The sequence below is a fragment of the Perna viridis genome, chromosome 14, assembly GCF_037379345.1.
Source record: "Perna viridis isolate PV_CMFRI_1.1 ecotype Kerala chromosome 14, ASM3737934v1, whole genome shotgun sequence".
Taxonomy (NCBI): domain Eukaryota; kingdom Metazoa; phylum Mollusca; class Bivalvia; order Mytilida; family Mytilidae; genus Perna; species Perna viridis.
Genome location: NC_142458.1, coordinates 13846890 through 13868521, shown reverse-complemented (window position 1 = coordinate 13868521; position 21632 = coordinate 13846890). Strand labels below are relative to the sequence as shown.

At 31.8% G+C, this 21632-nt stretch overlaps 1 protein-coding gene across 7 annotated transcripts in view; it reads right to left on the bottom strand.

Annotated features, from left to right (window-relative positions):
- The window catches only part of LOC148598305 (transmembrane and coiled-coil domains protein 1-like), a 71129-nt gene that overhangs the window by 48738 nt on the left and 759 nt on the right, over positions 1-21632 (bottom strand). For 2 of the 7 annotated variants that reach the window (XM_088562396.1, XM_088562397.1), the window contains exons 1-2: positions 16125-16474; positions 10455-10529 (exon numbers count right to left, since the gene is read on the bottom strand). In XM_088562396.1, the coding sequence (XP_088418522.1) occupies positions 10455-10529; positions 16125-16218 (169 nt within the window). In that variant the 5' untranslated portion in view covers positions 16219-16474. Of the gene's footprint in view, positions 1-10454; positions 10530-14487; positions 14607-16124; positions 16486-21632 lie in introns of those variants that run through there. The other 5 variants (XM_088562405.1, XM_088562412.1, XM_088562400.1 and 2 more) reach the window with 4 other exon arrangements.

Here is a 21632-nt window from a genome sequence, read left to right as displayed (position 1 = left end):
TTTTTTTAAATGGACCTGGATAAATCATTATGTTTTATCTTAAATATCCTGAAACATTTTAGTCAATTTATACTGCATAAGTATTAATTTTCATGAATTCTGTTAAGTGAACATGTTTTCTTTTTCGCAAATATAAATTTTTGCAGTTTAAAAACATGATTAGTGTTACAAAGTGTTCAAAATCAATTTCAAGTGTACTATTTTTCACAATTTTCTAGCCTCCCGCAAAAAAAGCAAAAATTAATACAACGCAAAAATTAGTATGTTTACACTATTTTCTGCTCTAGACTGGCTAATGAAATTCTAGTATGACGAGTTGCAAAGAAAAGTTGCTCACTATTCATTGAAGGGTAAAACACTTAAGAATTATGCTTGTACATATCTTCAGCTAAAACAATTAATTGGAAACTAGGGCCTTCAACAGGGCTTATAAAAATGAAGTTTTCAAGTATTAAAAATACCAGTAAAACAGCTGAAGAGGTTACTGTATCTAGTGGTAAGAAATTACAGCCTTGTTAATGATTTCTGATTAAGACCAATCGGGAAGTACTTATACTATAATAAATTCAGGCTCAGATCTCTTAATTTGTCTACACCACAAAAACTACTGAGAATTAATCCGCTGACCTCCTCGCATTTCAAATATTCGTAGTTAGAACAGTTACAACTCAGGAACAGTAAATACAGACATAAATGAACACTGAAATTTAACTTGACCACCATTTCGTGATTACATTACATGTATATATCATTATGTAAAATTCATTGGGAAATCCATTGTATGTGGGCAGGGTTGGGTGGTTGGGGGCTCTTCCTTTTTGTTTGAAGATTTTATTTATTTCTTTATTTCTGGTAAATTTTGACCAGTGAGAGAATAATTTGGCCTTGAACTGGATCTATTTCTTAGAATCCACCTTCTGAAACATACATGTACTACTACATGTATTTAGCCCTGTGTACTTTGACCTCAGAAGCATAAATAGGAATTTGACAAATCCAACATATAATCTCATTGTATAGGAGTGATAATTCTATTAATCTGATATCAGCTTTGGGAATTGCCAATTGACGTGATTATGTCAGACTATCTGAGATATTAGTATTGAATGATCGGCACATTGTGCTTTTTTTTTGCAGTAGAAATCTATTTTTGCTTTGGTGGCAAATTGTGTCCATCTGACAGAAGATGATTCTGTCCCAGCTGAATCCAGCCAAAATAAATGCAGATACCTTATTGCAATATACTCCTGTACTTGATATGAAATAGCATGAACAATTTCATTTTCTGGTAAAAATCTATTTTTGTTCCAGTGGCAAATTATGTCCATTTGACAGTATATTATTCAGTCCCAGTTAATCCAAATTGAAATGAATGCAGTTACCTTATTAAAATATTCTCCCTTATTATGAAAAAAACAGAAAAGTCTTCATTTTCCCATTAAAAAAAAAAACTATTTCAGCTCTGCTGGCAAATTCTGTCCAAAAAAAAATTCTTACTCACAAGTAATGAAGACCAACCTAAATTAACAAAATTACAATAAATCCAAGTGTTTTACTCACAAATCAAAAAGTGGTAAAATTGATAGTATATTTTTTTCACTTCTTAGACTAATTTTTACAAGTAGTTTAATTTCATAAGAAATAGTCTTAAGCTAAAAATTCACATACAAATGTATCTTTAAGGTTTATTTTGGCCTCCGGATGCAAAAAGGAGGATTATGAGTCAGAAAGAGGGTGCCAATTACTATTCAAATGAGTAAACATATTCCCCTAAGTGAAATTTCCAATGCCCTGGGTCACATTGGAATTGGCATTTGATAATGATTTTCTATGATAATATTATAAGGATACCCGACCACATTTAACAGTAAGCCAAATCCTGTTTAACCAACAACACACACCATGCCAAGATCAACTAAGGTCAGATGGAATAGATGCATACACAATGCCATGCCAAGACCACAATCAATAATCAACAACAGTTTGTCCCAATCAACGAAATAGCAATCATACTGATGGTCAAAATCTATTTTTGATAAGAAGAAATGTAGACAATAACATGTACAGCAATTAGCAGAGATTTTTTTCATGGGATAATTAAGCAGACAACAACAAGAGCATAGCATAGCACTGTGAATTTTTTTACATATTGGTATGATATTTAAGGTTAATATCCCATTTAAAACTGACTGCAAGACCAGCAGCTTTTAACATCTCTGGTTGAACTTGATGGAATAAGGGCCAAGAATATGCAACTAGCCTTATTAAAACCGAAACAGATAAAGAAAAGCATTCCACTATGCCATTCCAAGACACCATACCACAATTCACAATTTACAACAGTGTCTACTGACCACCACATGTACAGCTTCAAAGTCAAACAAGCACAGCATGAACAGAAAAACAGTCAATATATACAGCTGATATTCCATTCAGGAAGTGGTAGAACAGAATTCAATAACTGTCAATTGAAGTTCCCTATTGCAATTGATCGGTGAAGAATAGACTCTTGGGATGAGAAAATAAGTCACTACCAACAAACAATAATTGAATAATTTAATATGACAAAGCATAACTTGAAAAATTACATGAATGTTTAACAAGACTTGACTGTAAAAATAATAAATAAGACATTCAACTTCTGTCACTAGACCAAATGCATGCCTTTAAACAAGAACTTTTATAAGTTTCAAATAAGCTCTTAGCAATAATAAGAAAATAAAATATTCCCTAAGTTTCAACTACAATACCCTTTTAAGAATCATGAATAACTGAACATGAAACTGAGTTGCTTAACACTTTATCATAGTATAAATTGATAAACAATACATGTGTAGTTAAACAATTTCTTAACTTGTTACTGGCTTTATCCCTTTTTTGGGGCCTTACTTTCAACATGCCAACTCTAACCGTCTACATGCTACGGGAATCACTTCTATCAAAATAATATTGCACCTACCTCCATGTGATTACAATCCTGATGTACAGTTTAAGAATCACTCTGATTATTGAAACATCAAAAAATTCTACTAAAACTTCTTAAAACTTACATTTAGTCCAAGGACAAATTTGAATTTAGAATCCTCTTAAATTCTATATTGACATATAAAATACCTTATTAAACTAGGTCACAAATTAGAAACATAACAACTATGAATTAGCACAACAAATGCTCCTATTAGTTCCAAATGTTAATATTGATTCAAGACGCAGGATTAAACTTTTCTTTCATTAAATTTCAAAATGAACACAGGAAAATGCACCCAACATTACGAGTGGTTTAAAAATTCACAACAAAACATAAAACCTATTTTTGAAAGGATAAGTAACACTTCATTGCCTCTAGTTCTTGGCAGATGTATTTGCACTTGAAACACAGGTCTCTTGCTACATGTATATTGTTGTGTTATAATAGGCAGAATACATACTTGCAGTAAAACCTGTCTCAGCAACCATTTGTATTAAGCAAATAACATAACAAGAATGCATATAGTGAATGTCCAAGAGACAACAACCCAACTGGGATGAAAAATGTCAGCTCAAGGCCACCCATGAGTCTTCATAACCTGTATGAAAAGACTAATTACAGTATTTCTATGCTGTGCATTCTATTTAAAGTCGACCTGTATAAAGGGACCACAGTCCTATGAGACTATAATTCTACTCTCATTTGAAAGGTCAATTCATGTTTGACTGTATTTGCACTTGAAATCCCGCTATCTATCCTCATAGTCTTGCTGCATTACCTTACGATAGACAGAATAGCGCGATATGTAAAATGTTCCTATAAACAAATTGAACCAAACCCATTCTGAAGCACTTAAAGCTGTCATTAAGCTGTAACAAAAAGTAAACAGTAAGTGTTAGAAACTCCTTTAAATCTATATTTAAGGAAATGTGAGCTTAATCTATGCAAAAAGTACAGCATAAGGTTGCTCAATTCATTTGAAATTACATATGCGTATCATACATGTACATGTATGTATGTTAACATGTGAAAATTGTATGTAGCATATCATATAATATGATTTCATCTATGGCACTTTTAGCTGTGCACATGCACCCAAAACACAATTTGCAAAAATAATAATATCATAACATTTTCCATCTTTATAGTTTTTAAGTCAGTTTTAAAAAAAGCAAAATGTCCCGAAATTGTTGAAATCCATAATAAAATAATACATTGATAGATACATGTACAAGTTTTTAATATTAAAGTTTCAAACCCACATGAGATTCCAGCTGTATTTATCTACACAACAGTGTCTATGTATAAACTCATGGTCAATTCAGGTTTTTTCTAATCATTTTTTCTAAAAAAAAAAATAATAATTTGAATATGATGTATTTAAAAAGACTTAACAGAATATGAATTAGTCAGCACTTTTACTGAATTTGATTGGTCAAAGGTCATCTTTTAAGTATGGGGTCTCATTATAGAAAAAGGTTGTACAATGAGATTAAGGTATGTAATTTTTAATCCTTATCCAATTTAATCCTTCCGCTATGGTTAGTGGTCAGCTGGGTAAGTACACCCATTAAAGCGGGAAAGATTCAGATATAATGTTAATCTCCCTTTAATCTCCATTAAAATAAAAACATAGATTTCAGTTAAACATTTGTGGAAGTATTAGTTTATATACCCCCACTCATATAGGAAGTTGACATTAGACACGCATACCAATTTTGAAATCAATCAGTCTAGTTGGATCTGAGATTTTTGTAAAAAAAACTTTCTCTATCATTCTATGTAGTGAAAAATGATTAAGTGCCAGAAAACTGGAAGTTTGCATAAAACAGCAATCAAAACTGCTTAAAACAAAAGCCACATACAAAATTTCAAATGAATCTGTTCATTTGCAGCTAGTATTTTTGTGACCAGACAGACAAATAGGTAGAAGGATGGACCAAGTGATTCCAATATACTACCCACTAGTTGAGTGAGGAGTATAATACATATCTATGTCACATTTACAGCATAAATGTATTTTAATTGATCATAATGTACTGAAATGTTGTTATCAAATATAAATTAATAAACAATTTTTCAAAATTTTGTACTTAGAACTTAAACAAGGAAGAAAATTTTCTCTCACAAATTACCTATTAATAACAACATGACAATGTACAACTGCACAACTTTTCAGAATTACATGTAAATCTTTATTCCATAAAGGCTATGAATTTCAGAAGTACATAGAAACTAAAACAACTTTTTCTCACCCCCCTTTTTTTCCCTTCACATGCTTATCTCCACTAAAACATCAAATGCCCCTCATATCAATAAAAAACAACATTTAATTTCTCACGACTTTTAACATGTTGTTCATAAGCAGTACATAACAATCATGGAATGGTGAAGTATAAATAGTGCTAAAAATATTGCATTGCCATTGCATAGCTTAGCACACCAGTAGCCATTTGGATATCAAAAGTGAAGTGATGGTATCTAAGTATTCATGGAATTGACAATTGCTATTATCTAAATTCCACCTGTGTTATCTGATTAAAAAATTATATTTCATATTTTCAATTTATCATCAAAAGTGAAGTGATGGTATCTAAGTATTCATGGAATTGACAAATTGCTATTATCTAAATTCCACCTGTGTTAGCTGATTAAAAAATTATATTTCATATTTTCAATTTATCGGAAGCGTCTCTCTATATCAATGGAGTCTAGTAAGTACAGTGGAACCTGTATAAACCAAACCTCCTTTTGAACTGAAGAGTTCGTTAAAAAACAAAAAAAAAACAGATATTGACCTTACCAAGGTTCAAACTACATTTTAACTGTTATGATGGGACTTCAATAGTATATACTTATTGACTGGGTATGATGGAAATAGCAAGTTTATTGTTCCCCAAGACTGTGACTATTGCCAGAGGCGAAAAAGTAACAATCTCAAAAATATGATTTTGAAATAAAAAAACTCCAGCACAAAAGAAAATTATTTTAAACAAAATAAACATCAATCAAAAAAAAAAGTTGTGAAACTGCTTCACTTTGAAATGTTAGTTTTGTAGTGGCACGTGTCAACAGTCACATGTTCCGAAACTGGCCTACATTCTATTTACCCTATAGATGTATTAATTATGGAGTGTTAATCAATAAAAATAAATTGGATTCTCCAAAGTAATTCAATAAGAAAGTTTGCTCTGGTACCCTGTCAGTGATAATCAATTGGTGGAGTCAAAATACTTCCTAACAACCTGTTAAAAGAACATTACAGTAGTAATATGTATTGATAGTTACAGTTTGTATAGTGGCACTTTCAGTTTGAAATATGCAGATTTATAGCCTTCGAAAAAAAAACAAAAAACATCCAATTCCATCCAGAGACTTTATTTTCCATAAACAACTACTGTTTTCCTATTAAAAGCACAGTATATATATTTTTTGAGATGAAAGAAAGTTATTTTCTAGGTGTAAAATCTGGTGGCAATTCTTTTTTGAAATGTGGTTTTGAGTCACACATGATGGGTCATTCATTTCATTTCACTAACTCAATAAGATATGTACTTCCACAAATTATTCAATTAAAAACCTTTACAGTGTATGCAAAAATAAATGGAAAAGACGACCTAACAAGCATACCTCCCATGTTAAGAGAAAACTGCTAATATTTTGAACCAATTGGATATAGGAGAAAACTCCCTTATTCAAGGACTAATATCATGTACATTAAAACTGAACCACTCTTTCACTGTAAAATGTTTTTGGTTTAGACAATTTACTCAGGTTCAAAATTCATTTAAACTGACACATGAAAATAAAAATATCTGGTTTTGACAGATTTTTGCTGTCTTTTTAGGTTGGTTTAGACAAGTTTAACTTTATTTCTAATAAATCCTTCACTTCATCCCTGCACCTTAATTGGTATAATTAAGATTCACATATTTTTACCACATGAACTGTGGTTGACCCCAGAAACCTCAAAATCATTGTTAATAAATAATTAATATTTCCCACCTTAAACTAGTCCTTTAATGTTACATGAAAGGCTTGTGACATGTGTTACTTTGCCTATCCTAAGAATACAAAATATAATCTACATTATCTTGCATAAATTTTTCACTTCAAAAATAATATATCATGATGGTACATTTTGTAGTAGGTAGTTAAATTAGAGAACGGATAAACTCTAGGCAATAGTCAAAAGGAATACTGAGAAGGAAAGTTTGTGTAACAAATAGCAATATCAAGGGAAAAACTGGAAAGTTGGACACCACCAGATCATGGTCCTGACTTGATTCATGTATTTCTGATCCACCATACATATTGTTATACATACAAGAATAAGCACAAAGGTTCAAATTTACTTTCATGAGTAAAAGGTCCTGAAGGTATCCCAATTTCAAATTAATAGTCTTAAGGAATTTTAAAAGTTCTCAATAAAGTTCTCAATAAAAGTGTCAGGTAAAAGGGTTGAAGGTCCGGAACCCAGGTAAATGATATTTCAAAGTCCTAATCAGATATTGAGGTTCTCAGACCTCAGACAACCTCTAATTTAAGCCCTAGAAGCAGAGACAGATATTTAGGGTGGTCAAAATATTAAAAACATTTATTAGATAAGTTCTCAATGGCCCTGACAACAAAAGTAATAATATCCATGGTAACGAAACAATGACAATTCTTCACACAATAACATCTCCTGACTATGGACAGGCACTGGACTTCTAGTTTTCTTCAAGTTGATTTAAAACTTGGAAAAGTACTCATTAAAAAAAACATGAACTCTGCAAGGTTCAAAATGAACATGATTTTGTTGTTACTGTCTTAATAATGTTACAATCATTTGACACATGTAGATTCTCCTTCAGTAATGAGTACTATAAAATATTTCTCCAGTCGAGATGGTCAAATCTTAATTCTATTATAGAGGGTGGAAAAATAATTTAAATCAAGAATAGGATGAAGGAGAATCAGTTTCTACCATAAAATCTGTAGAAAACATACAAAATGTCGTATGGCTGGACAACTCTCACAGAAACTTAATCATTGCCCAGTGGCTAAAAAGTCCAGTGCATTTTAATCTGTGGTGGCTTAGAATTAGAAAAATAGACATGTTCACTTATGTTTTCTAAAAGTGGTTCAACCTAGTCATTAGACCTCAAACCAGGTCAGAATGTGTTGGCTATAACCCAACTATAACATCTATTCATTTTCATTTCATTCAATCATATGACAAAAGATTAAGAAAGAGAACATGACAAAAATCTGTCATCCATGTTGTTTACAAAATAAACCTCATTGTCAATTACAAGGTCTGTGTACTCATGTCTATTATGAAAGAAGAGTTTTGTAATGGACAAAAAGTGTATGAAGTAACAATAAGATTGTGGTAAACCCCCTTTCTCCTTTTCTTAAATATGAGTATGTTAAAATCATTTAGAATCAGATTTTCATTCTCAACATTATACCCTGTATATCAATGCATATGCCACAAATCTCAAATTATATTTACAGTAATTAAACTTGGACTTCATGTTTTTTCTCTTCTCATTTTTCACAGGACTAGCGGACTTCAGTATGCATACATGTACATCACCATATGAATAACTGAATACCCGTAGTTGTACTTTAAAAATTCCTCAAATTCAAAGGCCAAATCAGAACCTTAGAGTCCCATCTCCTTTACACAATATATAAAGTATAGCCTTGAGTGTATTGCCATTTGAACCCAATAAAACATCATTAAAACAGCATTCCTTTAATGGTCATAAATTTCAGGTATATCATTACATATCAAAGTTTAAATGGAATTTAGAGTTTACACCAAATTAACTATCATGACTGACATTGAATAGGTGTTGTGAATAGAAAATAACACTATGAGATTCCCAACAGGATTTGATTTCACTAACAATTTCTTGAATGGTGATGGTGTTAGTGCAAGATGTTGGAACAAGCAGCTTCAGGACACCAAATAACACCTACCAAAACATACATGTAAATGTACATGTATGTACTGCATAGGTAAACACGAATTTGCACACTTTGTCAAGCTAGGCATACAGGTCTCCACAAGACAGCAACAGAAATTGCTTACAACATAACAAGATTAGGTATGTTAAATACATGTATGTCAAAGCGACAACAACCTGACCTGGATGAAAATGTCAGCCCAAGGCAACCTTTCAGTCTTAAATTGTCTAATTAAAAATCTATAATTTATATATGCTGCATCAACCTATAAAGCTGCATACCAAATTTTGAAATTAATCCATACAATGGGAGTCAAGATAACCAAGAGGAAATTCAGACAGGCCAAATATCAAGATCGAGCACAAAAAAAGTCTGAGAATATTCTTTAACTTCCATGGTAACTCCAAACAAAGTCTTTGAAATTGATGATGTCACAAATAGTTAAAAATTTTCTCAGACTTAAGTTTTCCAGCACTGGGGCCATTTAAATACATGTTGTGAGAGAAAAAAAACTCGTAAAAAACTCCTAAAAAAACAAGTAAAAAACTTGTATCCAATTTTTGAACAGAGTATCATGCAAGTACATGTACATGTACATGCAACTTCTCATAAAAAGAAAAAGGTACATTATACCATTAAATACAGACCTCTTGTAAGTGAATGACAAACGATTTTGATGCAACATCATAATTGATTTACATCTCTAAAGATCGACAGACAACCAATGGAGGACACCATAGTAAAACTGACCTCGGAAAATGTTGATATCACCACCATAGAAAGTATCATATTTGTTTTGACAATACCAGAGGAATGCAGTTATCAGATTCAAACAATGTATGTAATCTGAACAATATACCAATTTAAATTTGATCTTGCTGAGGGTATATCTTCTCATTACACAATATATAAATACAAACATACTACTTTCACCAATTTGTAAGAATTCAATATGGTGGCCATGGTGGTCTGCCATATACATGTATTACCAGCATGGCTAGTAAAACTAAACAGGACTGCCTGCAGGTATTTCTGAATTTGAACAGGCTTGTAAAATTCTTTTTTAGTAATACATGTATAAACGATGTAAAGGAAAAATATTTTTACAAATGATACTAAAACTAAAAGAACTGTTTAGATATCTACATATTCAAATACATATTAAAACTTGATTTAAAAAAAAAAAATTTCAATCTTTCGAATTTTTTTTTTGTGAAAATCCATTACAAGTTTTTGTACATGGACAGAAATTCACAATTTAAGAAACCATCACAGTTTCAATCTATTATTCTTTGGTATAGACTTCATACAGACCAAATGTTAGCTCTCAAGTGTGAGACATCCTAGACTTTTCAAAGTCTTAAACCCAATGTTCCACTTCAGGAAAATCAAAAGTTTGCAATAAAGTTTCAACTAACAGGCTTGAAGGTGTCTAGAACCAAGGAAATTTAAAATGTCCTATGGCAATCCACAAATTATTGTCAAATACTTCATTGTACAAGCTACAAATGTACATGATACTCACCAAGTTTGTTGTGATGAGGACTGGTTCTATGTCTATGTTTCTCACTTTCTGTTTTATGGAAATTTTGGTTCAGATCTGAAAAAAAAACAAAGCATCATTTTATGGTATAAAAAATAATACTTGGAAGACCTGTAAAGTGCATCACCCCTTTAAATTGACCTGTCACCAAAATAAAAAAAAAACTGTACCTTTCTCTTTAAAGCAACATTTCAAATACTCACTTTTCAGACAGGTACAAAATGAAACTTTTTAAAAAAATATTTGTCTGATTGATTTATTTTCTAAACAATGGAAGAATAAGAAAATGTACTTGAAGTAAACTTCCTCAGAAAAACTTTATGGCCTGCTCAAATTTCCTCAGCTATAGAAGCCTTACAGTACAGACAAGTAAAGTATTTTAATTCAATAAAAGACTTCATGATCTTATCATAGATTGAGACACAATGTCACATTCATTTCTACAACATGTAACAGAAAATGCTTGATATAGCAATTTTCAGAAGGATAATGAGATGAAAGTTTAAAAATTAGGTTTTAGTCCTGTTCATCGAAATATTTCCGCTTTTTAAATATATTTTAAAAATCCTTTTTTCCCAAAATCATCTATAGATGATTTTCTGGGTAAAATATTTCAAAGCAAGTTATATTCATGCCCCTGTATTCAGGTATTTTGAAAGTGGGGTTTACAGCCTGTAATTTGCATGAAATTAACTAAATTTTCCAACAAAACAAGGGAAGAGGGAGGGTTCGTAATAGACTTATAAAGTAAGAAACTGATTTGATACCATTTCCCTTTAATCTATTGCTTTTTGCCTTTGACCTTTCAACCTTTCATGAAATATCACAAGAAACCCTCCCCCCAGCTTTGATTGTATTTAATGAAAATGATTTGTAAAACCTTAGTGTAATTTTAACATGAGTATTTTAAAGAGATTCACAAATTAAATATCCTACAAACTATGGCGAAACTGTAATGGTAGACATCTCTGTTAAATGGCAACCTTCTAACACTTCTAACTGATTCTATTCGCAAATAAAAATCTTTTTTTTTTCAAATTTCCTAAAGGAATTAGACTCAGAAAATTAATACATTTTGAACCTGACCGAGATTTGCATGACCTCCGAATCATAAGCATAAAAGTTGACAAAAGATCAAAGTCAATAAAATTACAAAACCACCTAATTAACCTAGGTAAGCCAATACACAAGGGGATTAGATCCAATACACAATAAACCTATTGTTTGTTAAATACCCCTTACTCACTAAACCTGCAATATGCTGACAGGGCAATTATGCAGTTTAGTAGAAGTATTTCCACATTATTCAAGGTTCTTTGGTCTTTACCAAAATATAGGAAGTATCCATATATTAATAGTGGTTAAAAATATTTTTTCACCATAAGTCAGTATTGAGTTCACTTTGACATCACATGACACACATATGACGCTTTACTATGGCAACATACAATCTTGCATTTCAATGGATAAAAGTGATGACAACAATGAAATTCAAAGATCCAGTTGGGGCAATGGTGTCCAGAATAAAGTTATTGATTTTCATTATCATTTATTAGTTACATGTAACTTGTTGAATCAATTAAATAATTAATTGAAATAGGAAACATTGCACAGTGATCACACAGTTCATCAAATAAAATCTTTATCTGAAGTTTTAAAAATAAACTGAAAAAGCATGAAGATGTGTAGGCTACTTTTTTCAAGATAGTACTTGTTTGATCCTTCCTTTTTATGTTATTGTATTTCCCCAATAGGTCATTGAATGGGTAGTACATGTATCTGCAGGCATTAGAAATTAGCAATGGCAATATTTACAGTGTAACTTTATACCCTTTCTTCTGTCCGTGCAAGACCCAACTGAGTAGTCAGTCAGTCAAGTACCCATTTCTGTTTTTTTTCTTGAAATATGCTTTTTATCTCCTTAATAGTTGTTTAACATATTTACAGAAAGGAAGTCATTTTAGAAAGGGAGGTAACCCACCAACACCCAACAACCTGGTTGGCAGTCTCATTGGGAAACGAAAACAGTAAACACTTTCCTTTGAAACTAAACAACATTGCAATTACACTTCAGTAAGAAGCTAAATGGTTTGAAATTAATTATTTCCAACTGGACAGTAAATCAGTCTGTTGGTTGGAAGATTACTTCCCTTTGCTCAAAATTTTAATAAATGAAGTCAAAGTATGGAATATGAAAAAGGTCTATTATTCTTTTCAAAGTACGTTCTTATGGGGGCAAGTGGCATGCCATAGAAAAACTATGAGGAAATCTCACTTGGTGATGCCCCCTCCCCAGGAATCATATAAATGTAGGAAACCCCGCAAGTCTTCTGATAAAAAAATAAAATAGGTGTACAGTGGCATCATGTGACAAAGAATTTGTGACAGTTTCATCAAATTCCCTTCAGCAGATTAGAAATGGTCCCTTAATCCAACAACTTTTCATTCAAAGTTTGATCATGAAGTAGTTCTGCATGTGCCTAAATGTACATATATTTATATGTATAGTGATCTTAGTGACTTTCATCTTTTCCATACATGTACTGAATAGTCACGCAAGTATGTTTGTACAAAGGAGACATGATTCAGCTTAACTTTGTCAGAGTTAATAATGGCATTCCTCTCATACATGTCATTCACTTTAATTTATTGAAGGACAAGATACCCATCTGTTAAATCTTAAAAAGCAGAAATCAATTGGTACAAGTGTAACTCAATCAAACAAAAACAAAAAACAGGTCGCATTGTAAGAACCGATTTGTAAATTAATAAATTTCAAAATATTGCATAATTGTCAATAAAAGGATTTAAAACTCCTCCTTTGTTCAATAATTGGGCCACTACATTTTGATCCAAAGACCTGAGCTTTAAATTGGTATACCCATACTAGGCAGACCTAAGCAACAAGGAAAACACAGATAGAACTATAGGGAAAGTTCAGTGCTCAAGGATCAATTTTGAATTTCCTTCAGGGGATTCACAATATAAATGCGTCAATCATTAAACAAAGCAAACAAAAGGTCTTACGTAATTTGAAATTTGATTAAAATCTCAGTGATTGGATAATTGGAGCAATAGCTTCACCAAATCACAAAAGTACACACACTCTTCACTTGGGGTACTAGCATAGAAGGGAGAAAGCTCCAAAACCCACAATGGGTCTAGGAGTAGGCCAAAATGCCAAATCATCAGCCCAGCTATTCTTTTTGGTTCTTCAGTGTTTTATGTATTGTCTTTTCAGTACCTGAGAGTAATCAGGATTTTTATGGAAAATTTTTCAAAGCTGCATTTGAGTCAGTTTCCGTATATGATATTGTGTTGGTGGTTTCCAGAGTCAAAATCATGTTAAACATGATAAAATTGTGCCAGGTTCTGGGTATAAATACATGTACATGTTATTTTGTTGTTTTTAGAGTTGTTTTGTCAAAAAGGTTATAAGAAATTTGAAGCACAATACATATACATAAGAAAGATGCAAGTTTCATCATAATAGTATACATGTCTTACTTGTATAGTCTACTTGTACATGTGTACATGTATATTCTATATTCAAAAAAAAAAAATAGTAAAAACACAATTTTTTCTCAAAATGACTCCCTGCCATATTTGAGTTCAAGCTTGAGTTATTGGAGTAGTCTGAGTCCTTAATTTCATTTTAAATTTGTAAGAATTTTTCATGTGCTACATACATGTTTAATTAGACACAAAAAAAAAACATACATGTACATGTATACCGGTATATAATTTCATCATTTCTGTCACTGCTACTGCATAGAGGTACATGTACAACATACATGTATTTTGATGAAAACCTTTTGTAATACACAGTCAACAGACATGAATATACATGTACATGTATAAACATTGTTTTTTTTCAGTTGGTTCTTTTTTTTTTAGGGGAGGGGAGTTTTGCCAAAAATGTGCCTTATTTTATTAAATCATCACTATTTCTTTTGTACATGTATTCAGAAATAAAATCTGCTAATATTGAAACCAACTAAAATATTCACCATACCTTTTGTTCTAAAAACATTCAATATAGCTCACTCCAGACATTAGCAAGTTCCAAAATGAAAGACAGATATTTAAATCCCTTTTAAGTCAGTGGACACCCAATTCAGGAAGTAAGTGAAAAAGAAACACGTAAATACTAACACGTATCGATAAATACAATAACATAAATTTAAATGACCAGAATAATTATTGTGCCATAAACGATTATTTTTCAGACACTGCTGGACACATATTTAGTGTAATTATTTGTATCTACTAAAAACTAATGCAGTATTACTATGTTAAATACCTTTTAATGATACTGTTATAAAGTGTGGATATGAAAATAGGTCTACAATGTACATTGTGTGATAAAATAATGATTTCTATTCATCTTTTCCAACCTTGGAATGGTCACTGCGGATAAGTCAGTTTGAAAATATTTCTATTTAAAATTTTAAAATACCAGTTTGGATTTAATATGATCAATACTAGTATTCAATATTGATGTAATTTTTTTTTCAAATGTAGAAAAAAAGTTTCTGAAGATACAAATAAGATAAGAATATTTTTTTGGAGTAGGACTATTTCTGCTGGGTGCGAGGGGATAGGGCAAACAAAAATATAAAAGTAGTACTTATATTCAAATGCTCAGAGCAGTCAAAAGGCCCTTGACAGATTGACACATTTTGGTTTTCATTTCTGATAAGACAGTCTTAGTCTACATGTAAATGCACTTTACAATAAATTACAGGTACTATGGCTCAAGCCCAAAAAAAGTGTAAGAACATTCCATTGGGAACTAGAAGAATTCAGTGATAAATCTAGTAAACTAGGGTTGATTCAAGCAGACGCACAATACAAACACAAAACACTATTAGCACCATCTTCAGGGAGCTGAGTGAATGTGTTTTTGCTGTCACTGTGGAAGTCACAGCCAACTCAGCATCTGATTCGTTGGCTGAACAAAACATTCTTTGAACAAATTTTTGATGAAAGATTTAATTGATAAACGCAATTAAAGGATATTGCAGAGTTTCTAAATCAATATCCAGAAAAGAGAAATAGGAAATTCCTTGGAAACTCATTTTAAAATTATAAAATTACATCACTGAAAATGAATCATCCATTGACATAGAATCAAAAAAAAAATTCAATTTAAAACCCATTTCTTATTGTTATCATTATAGAAAACCTTTGAAAATTTACAATTATGATTCCAAGCTTTGGATGAACAATAAAACAATCATCCAGCCAAAATTCTGGAGTTTACAGTAAACCTTTCTCCCTTCAAAAAATGGAATTTTATTTTATTTCCTCCATTTCTAAAAGATGTACATGTACGTGTACCTGTATTAAATCTCATTAACTGATTCATTCTCTTACATGCAAGCTTTGATTGCAAGAGTAATCAATGGAATCAAGATTCTAGAGGAAATCAAAAGAATGCAATCAAGGAACAAATACCAGACATGGAAAACAAACATACACAACAAAGAACATTACATAACCAAATATGTACTAAATAACTAAAGCAACTGAGCAAAACTGGCTCCACTAAAAACTAGGAGCATGGACCAGGCGGTAAGCACGCCTTCTAAATTTTAACATTTATTGCAACATACGGTGCTTTTGTAGACATGTAATTTAAATATTTACCTTTATTTGAACATAAATCCTCATTTCTCGAGCAAGTTTCTCTTTCTATTCTCATAACAGTTCCGATCATCTTGTTGGATGCTGAGAACTGCATGTATTGATCAAAGGTATACTTCAGAGTCAACTGACGCAAGTCAAACTAAATATAGTCTAAACCATTCATAGACGAAAATCGTAAAATATACATTCACAGATATTTCCTCAATCTATTTTTAAGTTTTTTGACATATTTATTGCTCCTCCAGTAATAAATGTTTGATTTGTTTCCAAAAAAGGTTACAAAAGCTGCAAATGTATGAATTGGATGCCAATTATAAACTTTCGTTTTTACGTCTGTAGCATCTATGTTAAAATATTTATCATTTTAAGACACAGGTAAAGTGTAAAAGTTTAAACAAACATCCCACCATTAAACTTAAACAAATATCTTTAAGCGAAACAATTACCCAAGTACTGTATCTAAAGTAACAAAAAATCCATAAAAATGTTGGGTTAATTTGTACATATATAAGTCCTTTTCTTTTAAAAGCCTCATGATGGGTACCTAATGTATACAGGTTAAAAATTTAAAACTTTCAAAATCCAAAACAATGTACCCTAGCTATTACAATGAATGAACATGTAGAAAAATCCCTCCTTTGTCAATAATCCAGTTTGATTTATCCTGTTGTCAATTAAATGGTAATTAACAATTTTGTATACACGTATTACATGCACATGCAATGGACATTTCACTATACATGTATACATATACAATCTACACTTATGGATTTCCTTCTCACTTCAACAAAATTTTGCGCAAACCTCTCAGAAATCAAAATCTACTTCCAAACAAAATGCTGATAAATGTCTTAAGCTTCAATGGAACTGAAAAACAGCAATCAAATCTGAGAATTAAATGCCAACAGAAAACAAAACATCCTTCAGAGCTTAGCTCTTAGAATTGTTCTGTTGGAGTATCGTCCAACCAGGGAATTTAAAAGCAAACAGATCTGTAATCCCTCTTATGTCAGCAGACAAAGTCACAGACACATTTTTCTACCATGAGCTTTAGATAAGAACCCTGACCAGTGCATGTAATCACAGAACTTGTGACAAATCTTTTCAATAAACTGACGGTTAATTTCCGCTCAACTAAAGGAACAGTCTAAACTCAAGGGAAGCAATGACAATTATTGCAGATCACCCTGACTTTTGTCAACTTTAAAATCCAATACTGGTCTTATATATACAATGTTGTACGTCAATATTAGCTATAATTCTGAATTTGTCCAGCTTATTACGAAATGACTGTCAAATCTCACACTGCACAATCACAGCAATTTAATCCTTTCGAATAATACATTGTACATTTTGTACTTGAAAGTAAGTTTATTTGTACATTGTACAAACATGAAAATAAACTTTCTTTTAATACCTTATGTACATGTATAAAATAAAATTTAAGTACATGTAAGTCCCACTTCACTATATTCAAAAACCTTATTACTTCCAGGTATAGCTACAGCTATAAGTAATTCCTTCAATTCTTAACTCTATAATGTCTTTAGTGTTTATTTACAAATTGTATTTTCAGACAAAACATTTAAGTTCACTATTTTAAAATTTCTGAAGGTTTAATACAAATTTAACAATTGTGCAATGTTTGCTTTTTATGTACAAATATTAAACAGGTACTTCCCTTATTGACATGAAAATATGAAAAGGTATTTAAATACCAAAACTGACATCCGATTATTTAAAAATAGAAAAAAATCATACGATAACTTCTTAGTTCCTCATTCAATCAAGTCATCCTACTAAATTCCTGGGTATATATTTTATTAACCTAACACCCTAAGATCATTAAAAGCCTAATCTGATTTCAAATCATGTTAATAATTTAAAAGGACATGATGTTATGGCCTAATTACTGGTATAATGTACTCTAACATCAAAGCAGTTGGAATACATTTGTACAAAGTAAAATGCTGGTCGACTTGATACATTTGTAAATTGCTTTTATAGAAAAATATTGAAATTAGAGAAAAAAAAGTCTTTTGATAAAAAGCACAAACTTATACATCTAAGGCCATATATTCTACTAGCATGCAGTGTGCAAATAAATCACTCCAGATGTACCATGCCACCCAAAAAATACAAAATTTTGTATTGAAGGGAAATAAAAAACAAGTTGCATGTGCTGATATGCTAGGCACACCCCCCACTTGTACAGGAAGTAGACATTGAACAGCAACCAAAATCATTTACACCAAAGCCCCATATATATGAAGTCACACAACAAATTTGAAATCAATCCATCCATCGTGAGTCACAATTTTTGGGCCGAAAATTTCAGTACCAACTACAGTGGATAGTAGGAACTGGCTTTAGTTAGACTGGTATTGGACAGTTCCTAAAATCACTTAAAACATATGCCCCATTTATACAAAGCCACACACAAAGTTTAACCCCAACTACCCATTGGGAGCCAAGATAATTGTGACGAAACTTGGACAGACGGAGGAACAAAATGATGGATGGTCAAGGTGATTCCAAAATACTGTAATACATGTACATGTAATATTTTTTCCTATCACAACTTTGAAAAAAAGGTGGGTTTATGTACATGTATGTACAGATTTAGGTAAGAATTTTATTACACTATTTTTTACATTTATTCTAGAGGATTAACATATTGATTTAAACAGTGTTTGTTGAAAAATGACAAAAAACTTCAAGGTACAATGTTCTTAGCTGAATAAATAGGGTTGATTGAGAATAGAAAAAAATCTTTTTCATCATTTAAACTGACCATTACAAAAAATGGGACTAACATACACTTGTAAATATTAGAAGTACATGTAAGGGACCTTACTAGTTCTTTTAGTGACACTGCTAGCCAAACCCTCTAAATTTTTTGGTGGACTACAAATGTAGTTACTAAAACATGGAGAATTTTAATTACACACATACATGTAGATTGGCTCTAACCTTAGATTTCAAGAAGTCAACGGTCACTTTTGAAATGCACACTTGCAAAGGTATTGTAAAAGTGTTAACTCTGAACTTTTCACATCACAGTGTTCTGGAGGGGAGGGGGTCATGGGCCATTGGCCATAAATATGCAAAAATGACCTAAAAAGAAAGGGTGGCATGGGTCAATGGTCCATTTTTTTGGGTAAAATAATGCATTATTCATATTATTAGCCCATTGCATGAAAATTCCAAATCACCAATTTCATGTTACATTACACAAGAATGGATAATTAACCCAATATGAGAAATTTCAAGAATTATCTCTGCAGACACATTTTTCTAACCTTATATCATGTGAAATACATGGACTTGAAGAGGTAGTGAATACACAGTACCGGTACATGTACATGTACATGTATATGCTCATACACCTACAAAATTTTAAGTCTGGACTATACATGTACATGTATGTACAATAATGTACATGTACATGAACATACAAAATTTACATGCATGAGAATATATGACTTGGCTGGGGATCAAACTCTACCTTCCAACACATGGGGCAAATTTGATCATGGAGCACTGGGGTACACGTTGTAGTTCCACTTTCAGTCAGACTCAGACATTTGAAAGAGAAATCAAGGGAACCAAGGTTATAGCGGTAATCAAAAGAATGTAATCCAGGGACAAAGGCCAGACATGGAAAACAGACATACACAACAAAGAACATAAAGTAACTAAAATCATACATACAAAGTAACAAAAGTAAATGAGCAACTCGGACTCCACTAAAAACTGGGAGCATGGACCAGGTCCACCGGTAGGGTAAGCGTCCTCTGCTTTTCTAGAAACACAAAACTATGACCCGTTGAATAAATCAGTTTTCATGGTGCTGATGGATACACCATAACGATGCACGAGTTCATGATGACGACCATAAAATTTCTGTAGTGATGACTTTAATCTTGTAGCAACATAACCCTGTTCCAGAAGCCTATTTGTTAGAGTTCTAGCGCGATACAAACAGTCTGCATAGTTTCGGCAAGCTCTGGCATAAAGTATGAGTTGTGATATGAACACTCCATACGCAGGAGCCAAAGGGATGTTGCCACAGATGAAAGGAAAGTTGACAATTCTGAATGAAAAGTCATCACGTTTGTCGTAAAGTTTGGTCAATAGTTTTCCTTTACCATCGATTTCTAAGTGTAGGTCAAGATATGAGGCTGACTTCACAGTGTCTGTAGTATCTTTTATCTCAAGTTCTTTTGAGTAGATGCGATGTATCAAATCCCCGAAATTAGGATTGTTTAAAGATAACACGTCATCTATATAGGGGAAACTGAGATTGAAGGATCTAGCCAAACAATATTCTTTCTTTCTGATCAGATCAGCTATAAAGCCAGCCTCATAAAAGTGAAGGAATAGGTCAGCTAGTAAAGGAGCACAATTTGTTCCCATTGGAATGCCGACCATTTGTTGAAAAACACATCCACCACACTGGACAAATATGTTGTCGATTAAAAATTCCAGCATTTTTAAACATCTTCCTCTGTATATTTGGAAGATGATTTGGAATTATTTCTTACAAAGTATGAGAAATCTCTACCAAGAACTATATATTTGTATCTAGGTGTACCATCTTTTTTGGAAAAACAACGATGTTTTTAAGTCGGGATTTTAACTGAGTATGGGGAATAGAAGTATACAGTGTTGAAAAATCATAGGTTTTAATGCTATTATATTCAGATAATAGTCTTGAACTGATTGTCTCCAAAAGATCTTTTGAATTTTTCAGGAAATGATGGTAAATGATGGTCAGAATTATTTCTGAATATGAATTGTTCAAATCCAATGACATTTTACATTCAGATCACAATGTTTACATTGCCAAATCGGCCATTATCTTGTTATCAAGATGATTTTCAGTTGTTGGTTCATGCAGTTTTGACTAAACAAAGATTTATCGTCTTTTTTTGGTGTCAAAAATTCTTCTAAAGGTTATCATTCCTACTTAATAATTGTTGTTTTTTTTTAAATCGTGAGAAATTTCATATATACACTGTACATTTTTGCCCAGATAGAAATTTAAAAAATACAATTATCAGTATTTTGTCAACAATCGGCACTTAGCGATAAAAAAGGCGGAATCACATGGAATTTCACATAGGGAATTATAAAATTCTTTTTGAATGTCCGCATCGTATTGTAAGTACCGATGTTCGTTTTTTATAAACTGAAAAATGCATAACAAATAAAAAGAAAGACAATTCCGCCTCGATCAAAGAAAATATGAATAAATCAAAAATGGGCTTGAACTGACATGGAGTATACATGTAGGTACATTATACTTGAAAGACATACAAGTACATTTTGTGTGCAGTGATCTAAGCCATAGAACATTTCAGCCACAGTACTTTTCGCTTGAATCCATCTTGGCCATAGTTGTTTGGGTGAGGTTTCTAATATACAATAAATAAGTAATTTAATGTAATTTGTGAAAAAGTTACATTTTATCTATCATTTAATGATTCAAACATTTTTGTGGAT